Source organism: Ochlerotatus camptorhynchus, unplaced genomic scaffold, assembly GCF_037179485.1.
Source record: "Ochlerotatus camptorhynchus isolate MF236.1 unplaced genomic scaffold, CSIRO-AGI_Acam_v1.1 ptg000022l, whole genome shotgun sequence".
Lineage (NCBI taxonomy): Eukaryota > Metazoa > Arthropoda > Insecta > Diptera > Culicidae > Ochlerotatus > Ochlerotatus camptorhynchus.
In genome coordinates, this window is record NW_027040514.1 from 2,047,894 (window position 1) to 2,062,192 (window position 14,299).

Sequence of the window (14,299 nt, forward strand, 5' to 3'; positions counted from 1 at the left end):
ATTTTTTAATCATTTGATACCGATAATCATGAAAACAATCTGGCAACGCTGGCAAGCACCTCTTTTGTGCTTTCTTCCACAGCGATTACAGTCAAACATATCTTCATTCTACCTTTTTGGTTCTTCGTGTCGTTTTACCGACTTTAATACTTCAACCTTTTCTTCTTTATTCAATTCTCTTTTTTGCATCCATGTTAGTTCAAAGTTACGACACAGTTCAATAGTTTTCTGAAGCGTGAGCTCGTCATCAAGTAATTGAGGAACTAGCTTCGAAAACCGCGTTCCAATGATTAACTTGTCTTTAATTAGCGAGTCGTGTAAAACGCTAAATGAAAATTTTTTAGCCTGCTCCCGGACGCGAGTTACAAACACATCGAAAGGTTCTTCTTCCTTCTGCACTATTTTGTTGAAATGATACCGCTCGTATGTGATACATGACTTCGGAGTAAAGTATTCGTTGAATTTTTGAACTATCACGGTAATGTCATCTTCCTGCTCGGGGCGTAGCCCAAAAGTATCGAAAATACGTATACAATCCACACCGATTGCACTTAACAGCGTTGCTGCCTGCACTGCGCTTGGTTTCACATCTAATTGTGTCGCGATTGAAAACCACCTGAACTGACGGTACCAACTTCGCCACTGTTCTGCCATATTATCACTTAACACTAGTGGTTTTGGTGGCTTCAGACCTGCTGTAGAAGCAGCCGGAGCTCCACCAGCAGCCGCCATGTTGTATGCGATTACAAAACTCGTTTTTTTATGTGTTTCCGTTCCTTTTTTTTACGATTTTCACGTTCGTGAGGAAACAATTCACTGTTTCTTATCTTTATTGTTGTTTCTCAACATTTTACGGCCAATTGCACCCGAAACTCCGCGGTTTAACAAAATTTAATTCTGACACCATGTGATTCGTGTTGAGACTGGAGTTAGCTTTATTCAAGAAGGGTCTATTACAAAGGTGAGCACATAAGGTGATGGTATTCACAAAGTGTGAAACACGTTAAATGTAAACTACTCACAAGTTACTACATTACAAGGTGTAGCGTGTGCGGTATGAGAACCAGAGGGGACCGATGCAGCTGCGGATGACAAACGTTGGTTGAGTGGCAGTGGAGGAAGTACCGGAATCGGCCGGCGTGGTTGCAGAGTTGGATAGTTCCGATCGTTATCTTCTGGTACCGGGTCACTTCTCCGTTTCGGTTGGTTCTTCGTTGATGACTTTTTGCAGATTTGAATGAATTCCACTCGCTTTGGGCAATCACGGCTTGTGGCTCGATGGGTGGAACCACAATTGATGCACAATGGCTCTGCCTCGTCGGAAAGTTTGCTTTCCTGAGTCTTGTGTGCGTCACCACAGGACCCACATTTGGGCAGCATGTGACAGTTCCGGGTGCCATGTCCAAAACCATGGCAGTTTGTGCACTGCGTGACGTCACGGTGCACAGCCTTGTACCGCTTCCATTCCACTATCGTGCTGAAAAGAGTGCGGATGCTACGCAACTTTTCCATGTTCACTGAATGTTTGGCAAAGTGGACAAGGAAAAGAACGTCCCTGTAGTCCACACCGGTGTTGTGTCTCATCATCCGGAACACCTTCACTGGCTTGAGGTCCAGCTCCTGCAGTTCCTTCAGTATTGTATTCGGCTCCGTATCCGCAAGCCCATGCAGCACTGCTTTGAATGGCTTGGATGCAGCCACGTCGTGTGTGTAAAACCCCTGCTTGTGATGTTGCAGAAATTTACCGATGGCTTCGTATTCAATTTTGGTGCCGGTGATGCAACGCTTGAAAAGTGGTTTCATATTTTTTCAGCTCATTTTTCAGAGCATCACTGTCCCGTTGTGTGGTGAAAATTGGTGGTAGCTTGATTTTTGCCACGGTAGTATCCGATACTTGCTCCTGAATAGCCATAAGCCGATTTGCGACCTCTTCCGAGACCGTCTGCTGAGTGCGCACCCTTTTCGAAGGGCCTGGTGCTGGCGGCGCCTCCTCACGGTGGCGTACCATTTTGGTGGTAGCTAACAGCGGCGTCAACGCGAGAACGAAAGCTACGATAACGAGCGAATGTGAATAACCTGAGTGAGGGTAGTTGGAGCATATACCCTATATAATTTAAAAATCAGCTAGGAAACTAACTTCAAAGTGAAGCATTTTAGTCACTTGAAGGTGTCACGTGGGACGAACTAATATATAATAAAAATAGCTCAAAGTCAGCGCGGAAAATATCATTTGATTGATTATTTCGCCAACACTTCTTATGAGGATACAATTCGCGTAATGCACTGCTAATCAACTTTATATTCAGGCTGGTGTTAATCAGCTTTGTACACCTTAAATGGACTAACAAACCGATTCTGTTATTACCGTTCAGCTTGAATTGTTACTTGGTCCCTTCTGTAAAGGCTAGAAGGAAACCAGTTTGCCAAATTGGGGAAACCTTTTTTAACATCACAAATAATGAATAAAGCATCCAACAATGCTATGTAATAGGATGAATTCGATTAACCGCACATGTCGGTTTGTTCCCCTGTACTGCGTAGGCCAGGTTTAATTCACCTTTAAGGCTCGTTCGTAGCGACTTGACTTGACGATGGCCACTCGATGAAGGTGGATGGCAGTAGTACAAGAATAGCTTCTCCGTTTGCTTCGATGATCCACCCGTCCATCCCTGTGCCCTCGACGCTGCTGCTGCTGCTGCTGCTGCTCGGAATAAACTCAATCAAATATGAATCGAATTGCTACCGAGAAGCAACATGATTGGTGTTCCTCCGAGGGAAGGCATCCCATTTCGCGCGTGGGCTGCGGGAATATTGTTTCAGATTTTAGATTCTTTTAACTCTCTCATTCTCGTGTGGGTAATCTTAAAACGAATTAATACAGTCAGTCGTGGTCGTGGTTCGAATCGATATTAATGCAATTTCATCTTTTTTACTCCTCTCCTTTTGCAGCCAGCGACCATCCCGAAATCGCCGGCCACCAGGCGGCGCATGTCCAGACATGGGTCGGTCCTGATTGAAACCACCCCGCGGCAGATCCCGTGGGACCTCATCGACCGCCTTCTGGTTCCAATCATCGGCTGTCACGCTGCAGCAATTGTTTGCTCCGCCGTGTTCAACTTTCTCGGAATTTCCCAGGTGTCGGCCTTCGTGCTGTTTCTGTTCTTCGCCATCCTGACCGTCGGGGCCGCCATCGGTTTCCACAGTCTTAAGGTAAGTGGATGCAATGATGTTAGGAGCTGCAATTGCCATCCCATGCAAAAACCCACAGATCCGTATAAATTTATGAGCTATTTCGGTACCAGGATGTCATTATTTCATACATCAAAAGGAACTGAATTTCAGCAGATTTCTAAAATGCGGCACACTGACAGCTCTTTGAACTTCCGAAAATCAAGCGACGGATGATGGCTAATGGCATTCACACACCACATCCTACCTTGCCTGTCAAGAGGAAAGTCAATCTCTTTATTATCCTGCTACGGTACCCATGTCAAAAAATCAACAAACGCGGATATGGATTTATGCTGTTTCCGTCCTGCGACGACGCATTCTGCATCAGACGAATGAGGAGATCCTTGCCGTGTTCGAATATTCGCAATTCCTCGCATGTACGGGCACTTCTGGGCCGCTAGCGGAAGCATTTAGGAACCGGTGTGGTATCTGCTAGTCGTAAATCGCGTGAGAACGGCCAGAACAGACAAAAAATTGATAATGGTCCGTAAAATTTAACGACCAATCGCCGTCGGACGGAACAGAGCCACAAAAGTGACATAGAGCCTGTTAAAAGGGCGTTACACATTCCCCAAGCCCGTCCGGTACACGGCCATCAACGAGCGGCTATGTCTCGCGGCAATCATAAAATGTGTTTCGTTAAGGACTGGCTTTGCGTCCATCAGTTGATGGCCCTCAAGCTCGCAGAACGACGACGATAATGCGTGGGCTGATGCCAGATGGAGCTATTTATTGGCGGCACTTTATGGGTGATTCGAGAATTTCACTCGCTTCAATTGTGGACGGATCCAGCATCGGAAATTAGCTTGGGAAAGTATGTTTTGAAGAAGAAGAAAAAAATGCGGTTTGCTGTCTAGTCCACAGTCGTAATGGGATTTGTTAATGCAACACATTTTATGATCGGAGATACTGCCAAGTGCGTGACATAGCACCAATCAACAAGTCGTAGAAAATCCATAATACGTTTAAGCGCCACGCAAGCTTTCTCTTGCTGCAAGAAGTTCCTTTTTCTCAACAAAGAATTCCTTGCTCGGTTGCAAGACCTCAGAATGAGTCATCAACCGTGACCTTTAATCCAGGGCGGAAATTTCAAACAAGGCCTCCAACGAAGATATAAATCCAATATCCTGGATGGAGGTTTCCTTAGCAGATTTGTCTAGCCAGTTCTTCTGCCTCATTCCTGCCCTTCTTGATCCTTATCCTCTGGCTAGTGCATTTTCTCCGGAATACAGCACCAAAAAGCATTGCAAGTTTTAACGAGGTTTAAACGCATTCTTGAAGTCTAAATCATGGTATACAGAATCCTTATAAAACCAAATTGTTACACGGGAGTGCTGTCATGGTATATTCAGAGCTGGTTACTCGCTAGTTCCGCATATCTGTGCACCCACCTCAAATCGATGTCTAAGGTGTAACCGTTTGTTACAATGTACTGTCTCGTTTTAATAAGCTATCTGATGTTGGTTAGTAGGATTTATAAAATAATATGTATTCAAATATTGTAAATTTGTTAGTAGGGAATTGTTTAAACATTAAATTGTATAACATTCAAGTGGGGAGATGTTACAGCATAGTGGATGCAACCGAATACGGATCCTGATGGGGAAACCGAATACGGGTCCCGATGGGGATTCCGTAAACGAATCCCGATGGGGAAACCGAATATGGATCCCGATGGGGATTGCGTAGATGGATCCCGATGGGAATTCCGTAAACGGATCTCGATTAGGATTCCGCAAACGGATCCCAATGGCGATGAATCGACGCAATGTTGCGATGAATGCTTCCGTGGACAAATCGCAGACAAGCTCTAGATGTACAGCTTTCAATGCGAAGCAAACAAAAACGACAATGAATGCTTTTCGTGCTGCAGCTCGTCGGTGCACTGGCTTCATGTAGACGGGTCCACAATAATCTACTCCTGTCACAGCAAATGTTCTAGTAGGTGCGGTGCGAGGTTTGGGTAGTTGGCCGATAGGTTGGGTGACAGGAACAGGGTTTTGGCGAAAGCAATGCAAACACTTACGATACACAGAGTTGGCGATATGTTTTCCGTTAACCGGCCAGTATTCTTGGTGCATCGTGGCCAATGTCATGCGTGGACCTGAGTGCATACAGAGTTCATGGACGCAGCATTCTCAGAGATGATTTCCTGGATACAGATCGATTTCGAGCTAGCTCTTTGTACCCCCCGGCAAAATTTCCTGCTGCGCAATCTTCGTGATGACTTCCTTAGCATGTTCCAGCTCTGTTACTGAAGCGCACCGGTGCGGATGATTATTGATATTTCCTCGGCAACGATTTTTGAAACGAAGAAGTAAAGCTGTAATCCGAAGTATCCGCCAAAAAGATGAATATCGCTGGAACAAGAAATGATGGTCCAACGTTTTCTGTCCTACAAGAGCTGTTTTCCGGCGTTCCAGCAAATCCTCAGATGGAGTATCGTTCGGATGTTTAGGCCAGCTTTCTTCTCCTAATAACAGCCATGGGAGTCCACACCGCCAAATGATGTTGGAGACGAATTCTTTGGGAAGCATTCCTCGTGACACGTGGTCCGCCGGATTGTCGATTCCGTTTACGTGATTCCAGCTGTGGCCGTGAGTTAACAACTTGATCTCCGATGTACGATTTCCAATGTAGGTCTGCCATGTATTGGGTGGTGCTTGTATCCAGTGCAGAGTTACCGTAGAGTCGGACCAGAAACTGCTAGGAATCCCTTTCATCCGCAGCGCTGCTGACACCCGGGCATACAGCTTCGCCCCCAAAAGTGCAGCACAAAGCTCTAACCATGGAAGACTAATCCGTTTGAGTGGTGCAACCCGTGATTTTGCCGCGATGAGTTCGACGTTAATATGCCGTTCCTTGCTATTAGATCGTGCGTAGATGCATGCACCATATCCAGCTTCTGAAGCATCAGTAAAGATGTGGAATTGCACTGTCGATGAAACTGGTAAGAAAAGGTACCGGGAAACCTTGTAACCGCCGAGAAGTAGTAGCTGCTCTGAAATTTCCTTCCATTTGACCATGATGTCTTCAGATACTTGATCGTCTCATCCTGCATTCACTATCCAAAGTTGCTGCATCCGAATCTTGGCCCATGCTATGAACGGAGACACCAATCCAAGTGGGTCGTAGAGCTTTGCAATCGCCGAAAAGATCTTCCGTTTTGTCCAACAACCGTCGTTGATAAGTGGCTGAACTTCGATGCTAAACTGCTCTGGGCCTATCTCCCACCCCACTCCAAGTGTTTTGATTTTTTGCGGTTCGTCGAAATGCAGCGTTGATTCCATTCCCAGCAAATCGGTTGGCATGTTGTGTAGTACTTCCACTCGGTTTGAGTACCATTTTCGAAGTTCAAGACCTCCTTCTTCCATCATAGCTTGTACCTCCCTTTGTAGTTTGATGGCTTCTTCCACAGACTCGGCTCCAGAGAGAAAATCGTCCATATAGAAATCTTCTTGCACAGCGCTGGCAGCAAGCTTGTATTTGTTTTCTAAGTCCTGAGCCAACTGTTTCAACACCCGCGTAGCGAGGAACGACGATGGAGCTAAACCGTAGGTGACAGTCTGCAGCTCGTACAGTTGAAGTGGTTCCGAACCATCGAATCTCCATAATATCCGCTGGAGTGGAGTGTCGTCCTCATGTACCCGAATCTGGCGGTACATTTTTGCGACATCAGCGACTAAGAGCAACAGGGTATTTCCAAAAGCGAAGCATCAAATCTAACAGTTCATCCTGAATATTGGGCCCAGAGAGCAGAACATCGTTGAGCGAAAAACTCGTGGATGTTTTCGCCGACCCATCGAAGACAACCCGTACCTTTGTGGTCGAGCTAGATTCTTTAAACACCGGATGATGCGGAAGATAACAGACTGATTTGTCTTCATCCAACCGATCGTCATTGGCCATACCGATGCATTTCATGTGCCCTAGGTCCAAATACTCCTGCATAAATTCCACGTAATACTTGCGTAGATTGGGGTCACAGTTCAGCCGTTTTTCTGTTTGAAGAAATCGCCGTAAAGCCGCTTGTTTCGATTCTCCAACCATGCTGTGAAATTCCATGCGTTTAGGATAACGTACTATGTACCTGCCAGTACTGTCACGCTTTACAGTATTCTTGAAGTGTGCTTCACAGTCCTCTTCTTCTTGCGAACTTGGTTTTTTAGTCTCGAGCTTCTCCACTGTCCAGAATTTTTCAATAGCCTTGTCTAACGAGTCCACCTTCGCTACATGGCAAGTGATGTTCGTCGCCTCATCCATGGATTTCGTTTCGCCTGTAGCTACCCATCCGAACATCGTACTGACAAATACTGGAAGCGTACTGTCGAATTTGAGAACTTGAAGCCGGCAACCATCGCGTACGAGGAAGTCGTAAAAGTACTGAGCACCCAAAACCAGATCGATCGGACCAGATACAAAGAATTCCGGATCAGCTAGAGCCATGTTAGCAGGAGGTTTCCACTGAGTCAACGGAAGAGAAACTGAAGTCTGATCATCGGTAACATGCTCCATAACCAGAAAATCCAGAGCCATTGAGAAATCTTGCACGCGAGAAGCGATTGTAGCGGAAACTTGATAAGCTGTGTGACTACGTGATCGTCCTATACCAGAAATTTCCACTTTCCTGTCCCGCCTTGGTAACCGGAGTAGCTTACAGAGATTTTCAGACATTAGGTTAGCTTGCGATCCAGAATCCAGAAGTGCCCTTGCGAGATGAATCCTTCCCCAAATATCCTTGACGTTCAGCAGAACCGTTTGCAGAAACACGTGCGATTTTGGCTGTCCCATCGCCAGATTAAACCACCAGAGTTCAAAGCACCACCCGATGTTGATGGAACAGGTGAATCCTCGTTGTCATTCACTGCTGGAGTAGGAGCAGAACCAGAACCAGGAAAACCAGGGTGGAACAGTGAATGATGCTTCTTTGAGCATGTCTGGTACCGAAATTTGGAAGGACAATCTCAAGCCAAATGATTTCTTCCTAGACAGTTACTACAGAGCCGTTTGGAGTTGGTAAGCTGCAGCCTTTTGTCAATCGGAAGTTTAGCGAAAGTTGGATACCGAGTGATCTAGTGTTTATCGCTACATGCGAAGCAATCCGATGGAACCCTTTCGGTCGCCGAGTTGACCGAAACCTTCGATGGACGAGATTTAAAATTATTGTTGGTCGATGAACCAATAGGAGCGCAGATATGTTGATCCACAGAAACTGCATCCAAAACACAAGTTTGCTTCTTAAGAAACAAGATCAGCGACGAAAATGATGGCTCCTCTTCAGATGTAACATTCTCCTCCCACCACTTCTGAGTCACCTCGTCGAGCTTCGAGACCATTAAGTGAACTAGCATCGCTCCCCAACCGTTCGACTTCTCTCCTAGTTGGTCCAGAATTTTAGTGTTCCGTTCGAAACAATCGATGAGATCGTGCAATGTTGCCGCTGATTCCTTCTTCATTCTTGGACACTCAAACAACGCATTCAAATGCCGCTTCTTGAGAAGGTAGTTGTTGGAGAACCGTGAGACCAAACAATCCCAAGCAACCCTATAGTTAGGCTCGTTCATCGAATAGGAATCAATCAGCTTCAAAGCATCACCATGGAGTGAAGCGCGCAAGTAGTGGAACTTCTGTATGTTGTTCAGCTCTGTAAAGGAATCGATCAAGGCAACAAACGTATCGTGGAATGGAAGCCAATTTTGGAAATTACCATCGAACTCAGATAGATTGATTTGAGGAAGTCGCACGGAAGCTTGCACATGAGAGGTGTTAATAGGAACTGTGTTTTATGTTGCATGCTGTTGTGGTAATTTACTCGCCAACCCTGCCCTTACCTCAATATCGTTCTGAAGTTCCTCGAATTCAGTCCACTTCGCTTCAAGTTTCTCCAGACGTATCTTGACTTGTTGCTCGTTGAACTCCTCGGTGTTGTTCAGGAAGCTTTCCAAGCGGATCACAAAGTCAGCAACGTTGTCCCTGCTGCGTAATAGGGTCTTGAGTTTCTTCGACATGTCGTAGACGAAGAAGGATATCCAGGAGCCGCTAAACTTGAATAGATGACGTCACGATGGAGAAATCCAAATATAGGCACGTTCTGAAAAGTCGACAAGAGCAGCACCTTCCAACGAATAATACAATTTTTTGGACAGGAACTCACCTGGTGAGCCTGTCAATTAGGCCTTTAGTTTAATTATAACCGCTCCAATCTGCTTGACTCGTTGATCAGTTCCAAACCTTCCACGATACTATCCAATGTCTAATAATTTGCTCCCAAATGCACTTTAACGATTCGTGCGTAGTTTTAATCTTAATAGCCACCGGAAACTCCGCCGAAGTAGTAAGAGACCAGGAACGATAAATGACCAGGTAGAGACGAAATTTGAAAATTTTAAGTTGGGCAGGTCCTCACCTTGTAGGCCTATCTAATAAGCCTTGTATTTTCAATTTATCTCTCCTGCATCCAATCTCCACAAAAACGGTGATGGCATGAAATTCATACGTGTACGCGCAGATCGTGATGGCAGCGCCCAATGATTTAGCGTGGTCACGACTTCGATGGCGGTTGGTCTTTTTGTACGATACCACAATGGTGTCTTAGCGTCGGTACGTTCCTTAGAACACTATCCTGGTCACGGCACCAATGTTGTGACCCTCCACTTAATAGCGTTCTCCAAATCCAAAATCAAACGCTGTAGACACTTTGAGGTGATTTAAATACCATTTATTACTTTAACAACCACTTTATTACAAACTACATTAACACTAAATTCAAATTTCCTAGGTGGACAACCAGGCGCGAAAACGGTTCGAATAGATCTAAAAACGGTCGATACAATTCAAGTTTGGTTGGTTTCAAATCTTCTTCGGCTCGGCTACAGTCGTGTACTCTATTCGTTTCTAGGAAGAGCTTTCGGTATTCTTGCAGTTTTTTAGCATTGTATACTGCGCCGTAAACTTACGCCTACCCTATCATACAAGCATCTTTCCCATTTGTATCACAGACCTAACTAGTACATACAAAAATCAACAATTAGGTTAAGTTTTATATATCGTTAACTTAAACGAAACCTCCACTAAAATTTTACTTAATTAACTTAACTTGATTTTATCTTTAATAAACTTTTGCTTTATTTTCACAAATTTTTTACTATCTAACCTAACTTAAATACAGCTTTAATTAAACTTTTGCTTTTATTGATAAATTTTAAGTTAACTTTGTTTACTACAAAAACGATTTTTTATTAATATTACCATTATTATAGTCACTTTAACGCTCTTGGGTCATTCTTGAATTCGATTTAACTAAACTTTTTCTTAACTTCCCTAAACTTTAACTAAACTTTAACGTAACTTTGACTTTATTTCAACTCAACTTGATTTTATCTTTCACCATACTTTAACATAACTCTGTCTTATAAACTTAAGTTTACTTTAACTTAACCTTATTTTTAAATTAAACTTTTTCTAACCATTCGCTATCCGGCTTCGGATTCCTTTCGGGATCCGGCTTCGGACTCCCTTTTGAGATACGGCTTCGGACTCCTTTTCGGGATGTCGCTTCGGACTTCCTCTCGGGACCTGGCTTAGGACTCCCTTTCGGGATCCGATTTCAGATTAACCATCGGATTCCGATTTCAGATTCTCCATCAGATTCCGATTTCAGATTCCTCATCGGAATCCGTGTTCGGATTCCCCTTCGAGATCCGGAATCGGATTCACCATCGGGATCCGGAATCGGATTCCCCATCGGGATATGTCTACGGAATCCTAATCAGGATCGGTATATGGAATCCCCATCGGAATCCGTATTCGGTTTCCCCATCGGGATCCGTTTGTGGAATCCTAATTGAATTCACTTAATTAACTTTACTAACCTTTATCTGTTAAGCGTGTACAAGTAGGAGCAAAAATTTTACCCGGCGTCACTACGCTGCAATCAGTTTCATGCACCAAAAGAGAGAAGACTGCAATAACAAAGTGAAAGTGATTTTTTTTTTTTCATTTATATGTAAACAGTCCGGTAATTAAACACTTTTGTAGTAGTGGGTACGAGTGTTCTTTTATTTCGTCGTTATCGCTGGTTCCCCGGGTTTAATTCCGTCCGTTGACCTGTACACTTCACTACCTGCTGGGTGTCCACCGATGAATCCCACATTATCTACTCCCTTTTGGTATCCTGCATCGGTTTCCGGTTGGATGTTGCAGTGCAATTTCCTAAACAATTTTTTTTTACTAAGCAACAAACATTCAAGTATACTTACCAGAATAAACAGCCTATCGTTTTCCGGGAATTTAATTTTGTTCCTCCTGCTCCAACCATATAAAAAAAAAAAAAACAAATCAAAACCAAGACGAAGATGTTATTTGGCAACCCGCGGTAGGAGTTTGAGTTTCTATAATTATACTCACCCAGCGGTGGGAAACCGAATTTTGTCGGGTTTCTAAACTAAATCGAGACCCATTCGAGGCGTCATTCAACGACCGAAATGAGAACCAGCGGTGGAGATGCTCTTAGAAATAACTAATTTTATAGTACGTTCAGACTACAGAGTTATAACATGTTATAGCGCTATCTTGATGGTGGTTTCTGTGTTGCAATTAGTTGACAACCGTTATAACATGTTATAACTCTCCAGTCTGGACAGCGTTTTACACGGGACGGAATAAGGTGATCCAAGAGACGTTTTTCAGTGGAACTGACAGCTAGAAATCTAGAGTGTGTGAGTGATCAGATGTTAATGGTGCTGAATATAAACATAAACAGAGCAGAAATTCATATGAGAACAAACTGCCAGTTCAACTGTGATCTGTCAAAAGTTCTTGGTAAACAAAAAAGTCAGCTTATCGCAACTGTCTCGTGGACAACCTTATAGTACGGTCAGACTACAGAGTTATAACATGTTATAGCGCTATCTTGATGGTGGTTTCTGTGTTGCAATTATTTGACAACAGTTATAACATGTTATAACTCTCCAGTCTGTACAGCGTTTTATAATAGAGCTAATATAATAGTCGCTTTATTCATAGTCTGGCGGATAGAATCTCGGGAATCAATTGAGCTGTCAAATAGCGGAACCAATCGAGCAAATCATGACCAACAACAGAAAACAGCACATCAGCGATTGTGAACAAAACTTCGGAAACCCTTTTATCGTAACTCAATTCTCGCCTACGCAAACTAACACCATCTTTGGGTTGAGGAAAGTTTTCCCTATCCGATGATGCCGGCAGTTTGCGTTCGATTGGCGGAGGAAAGAATAATCAACGTTGTGTTTATAACAGTTGATAGTACCTTTTCAATTGTTGGTCTACAATATATTGAATTGGTTCCGCTTTTTGATAGATCGAAATTCTATCCGCCATACTATGAATATAGCGACTATAAGCTTATATCGAAGACAACAAATCAATTTGTTGTCTTCGCTTATATACTATATAGAGGAAGAATAGCGCTGGTGTTCCCTTTGTTCCGATGTTCCGATAATACCGGGTACAGAACTGTCAAACTGCATAGTTTTTTCTCGCTTTGACAGTTGTGTCCCTATTGAATGTAAGGATAACAGGTTTCGACAGCGACGGCAGTGCTATTCTTCCTCTATAGTTTATTAACTCTATTGACGGAATCCATCTTTGACATAAAGGATGTCGTTACTCGATAAAAAGTACGTTTGATTGGGCTGAATTTCGCGTCGATTATGACTCAATTTTATGTCAAAAATTGACGCTCGCATATGGCAGTCTCAGAGCAACTTTTTCATACAAACGTTTGTAAGTTGTTTCGTTTCGACATGACATGAGTGTCTGACTTAGATCCTTCATAGAATCTCTAAGGCTCACTACTTCATAGTGATTGATCTAACTGTGTTATAATATCAGGTGGAATCAGAAGATCAGGCTAAAATTAAAACCACCTCTCAGACGAACAAGGACCTCTTTAAATTCGAACGACTTAAACGTAGGATTAACTACCCCATTTTCGGCCTATTAGGCACAACCCGCACTTAGTATTTCTTAATCTAGCGTAGTTTAGCACCAAACGGAATGTTATTATTACTAATGGCTTCCAAATTTATTTACCTTTCCGTACGTACCGTAAGATTTGAAACCAAGAGAAACCAATCGTTGAGATATTGTCAAAAGTCTTACACTGCTTCTTGACGCCAAACTCGGCCTACGGATTCTAAACTCGGCCTAACGCATTGAAACGCCAATGAATTCACTTCGGCCTATCGGATGAAGATAAAAATTGATTCGGTCGGAGCGCTTCTTTTGTTTTTGAGAACAATGGGTGCAAAAATTCATATCACGCGTTCTTATTGACTTCGTTCGGTAGCTTATTAACTAAAGTATCGTACCAAACGCATAATTGACTTGTTAACTCTGAATCATGGATATATTTGAAGTTTTCTGCTTCGATACGCCCAAAATGGGCGATTAGGCCGAAGTAGTTCTCAACCCTACACCGACAAATTTCAGGCTCAGAGTGTGAATCACTTTTACTCATGCGCATGGATAAATTTCTTAAAGCGTACACGGTAAGAAAAAAGTACCCAACGGCCAGTTCACTTTTACCTACTTTTGACTAGTTTGTCTCCTTTTCTCCTTCTAATGTTGTCAAAAACGGAGGAGCAAAACCACCCAACAGGGGTAGTAAAGTGTGGGAACCCAACGTTGAGTATAATCATATTTACCTACTGTTGGGTACAACTAACTTACTTTTGGTTTAAAAGCCAGTGGAAAATTCCATACGAACTGCACACAAGTAAATGAAAATTACTTTGACCCGCTTTACCTACTTTTGGGTTCCTGCACTATAGTGCCGAGATGAGTGAAAAGAACTTAATTTTGGGTACTTTTTTCTAACCGTGTAGGTCACTCAGCGTATGAGTAACACTAACCTCCCAACAAACATTGAAAGCTGAATAAGAGCTTATTCAGGCAAAAATATGCTTTTTCAGCTAAAAAATAGCTTATTCGACTATTAATCAACTCAAATTGTTTGTTGGGCTACGCTTTTATAAATGTCTCTATACGAATGAGTAAAATTGACTCGCTCTCTGAGTAATATTCG

At 43.3% G+C, this 14,299-nt stretch overlaps 1 protein-coding gene across 1 annotated transcript in view; it reads left to right on the top strand.

Annotated features, from left to right (window-relative positions):
• Positions 1-14,299, top strand: part of LOC135705735 (D-beta-hydroxybutyrate dehydrogenase, mitochondrial) — a 292,333-nt gene that overhangs the window by 23,554 nt on the left and 254,480 nt on the right. The window contains exon 3 of the mRNA XM_065227582.1: positions 2,950-3,210. Within this exon, the coding sequence (XP_065083654.1) occupies positions 2,950-3,210 (261 nt within the window). The remainder of the gene's footprint in view (positions 1-2,949; positions 3,211-14,299) is intronic.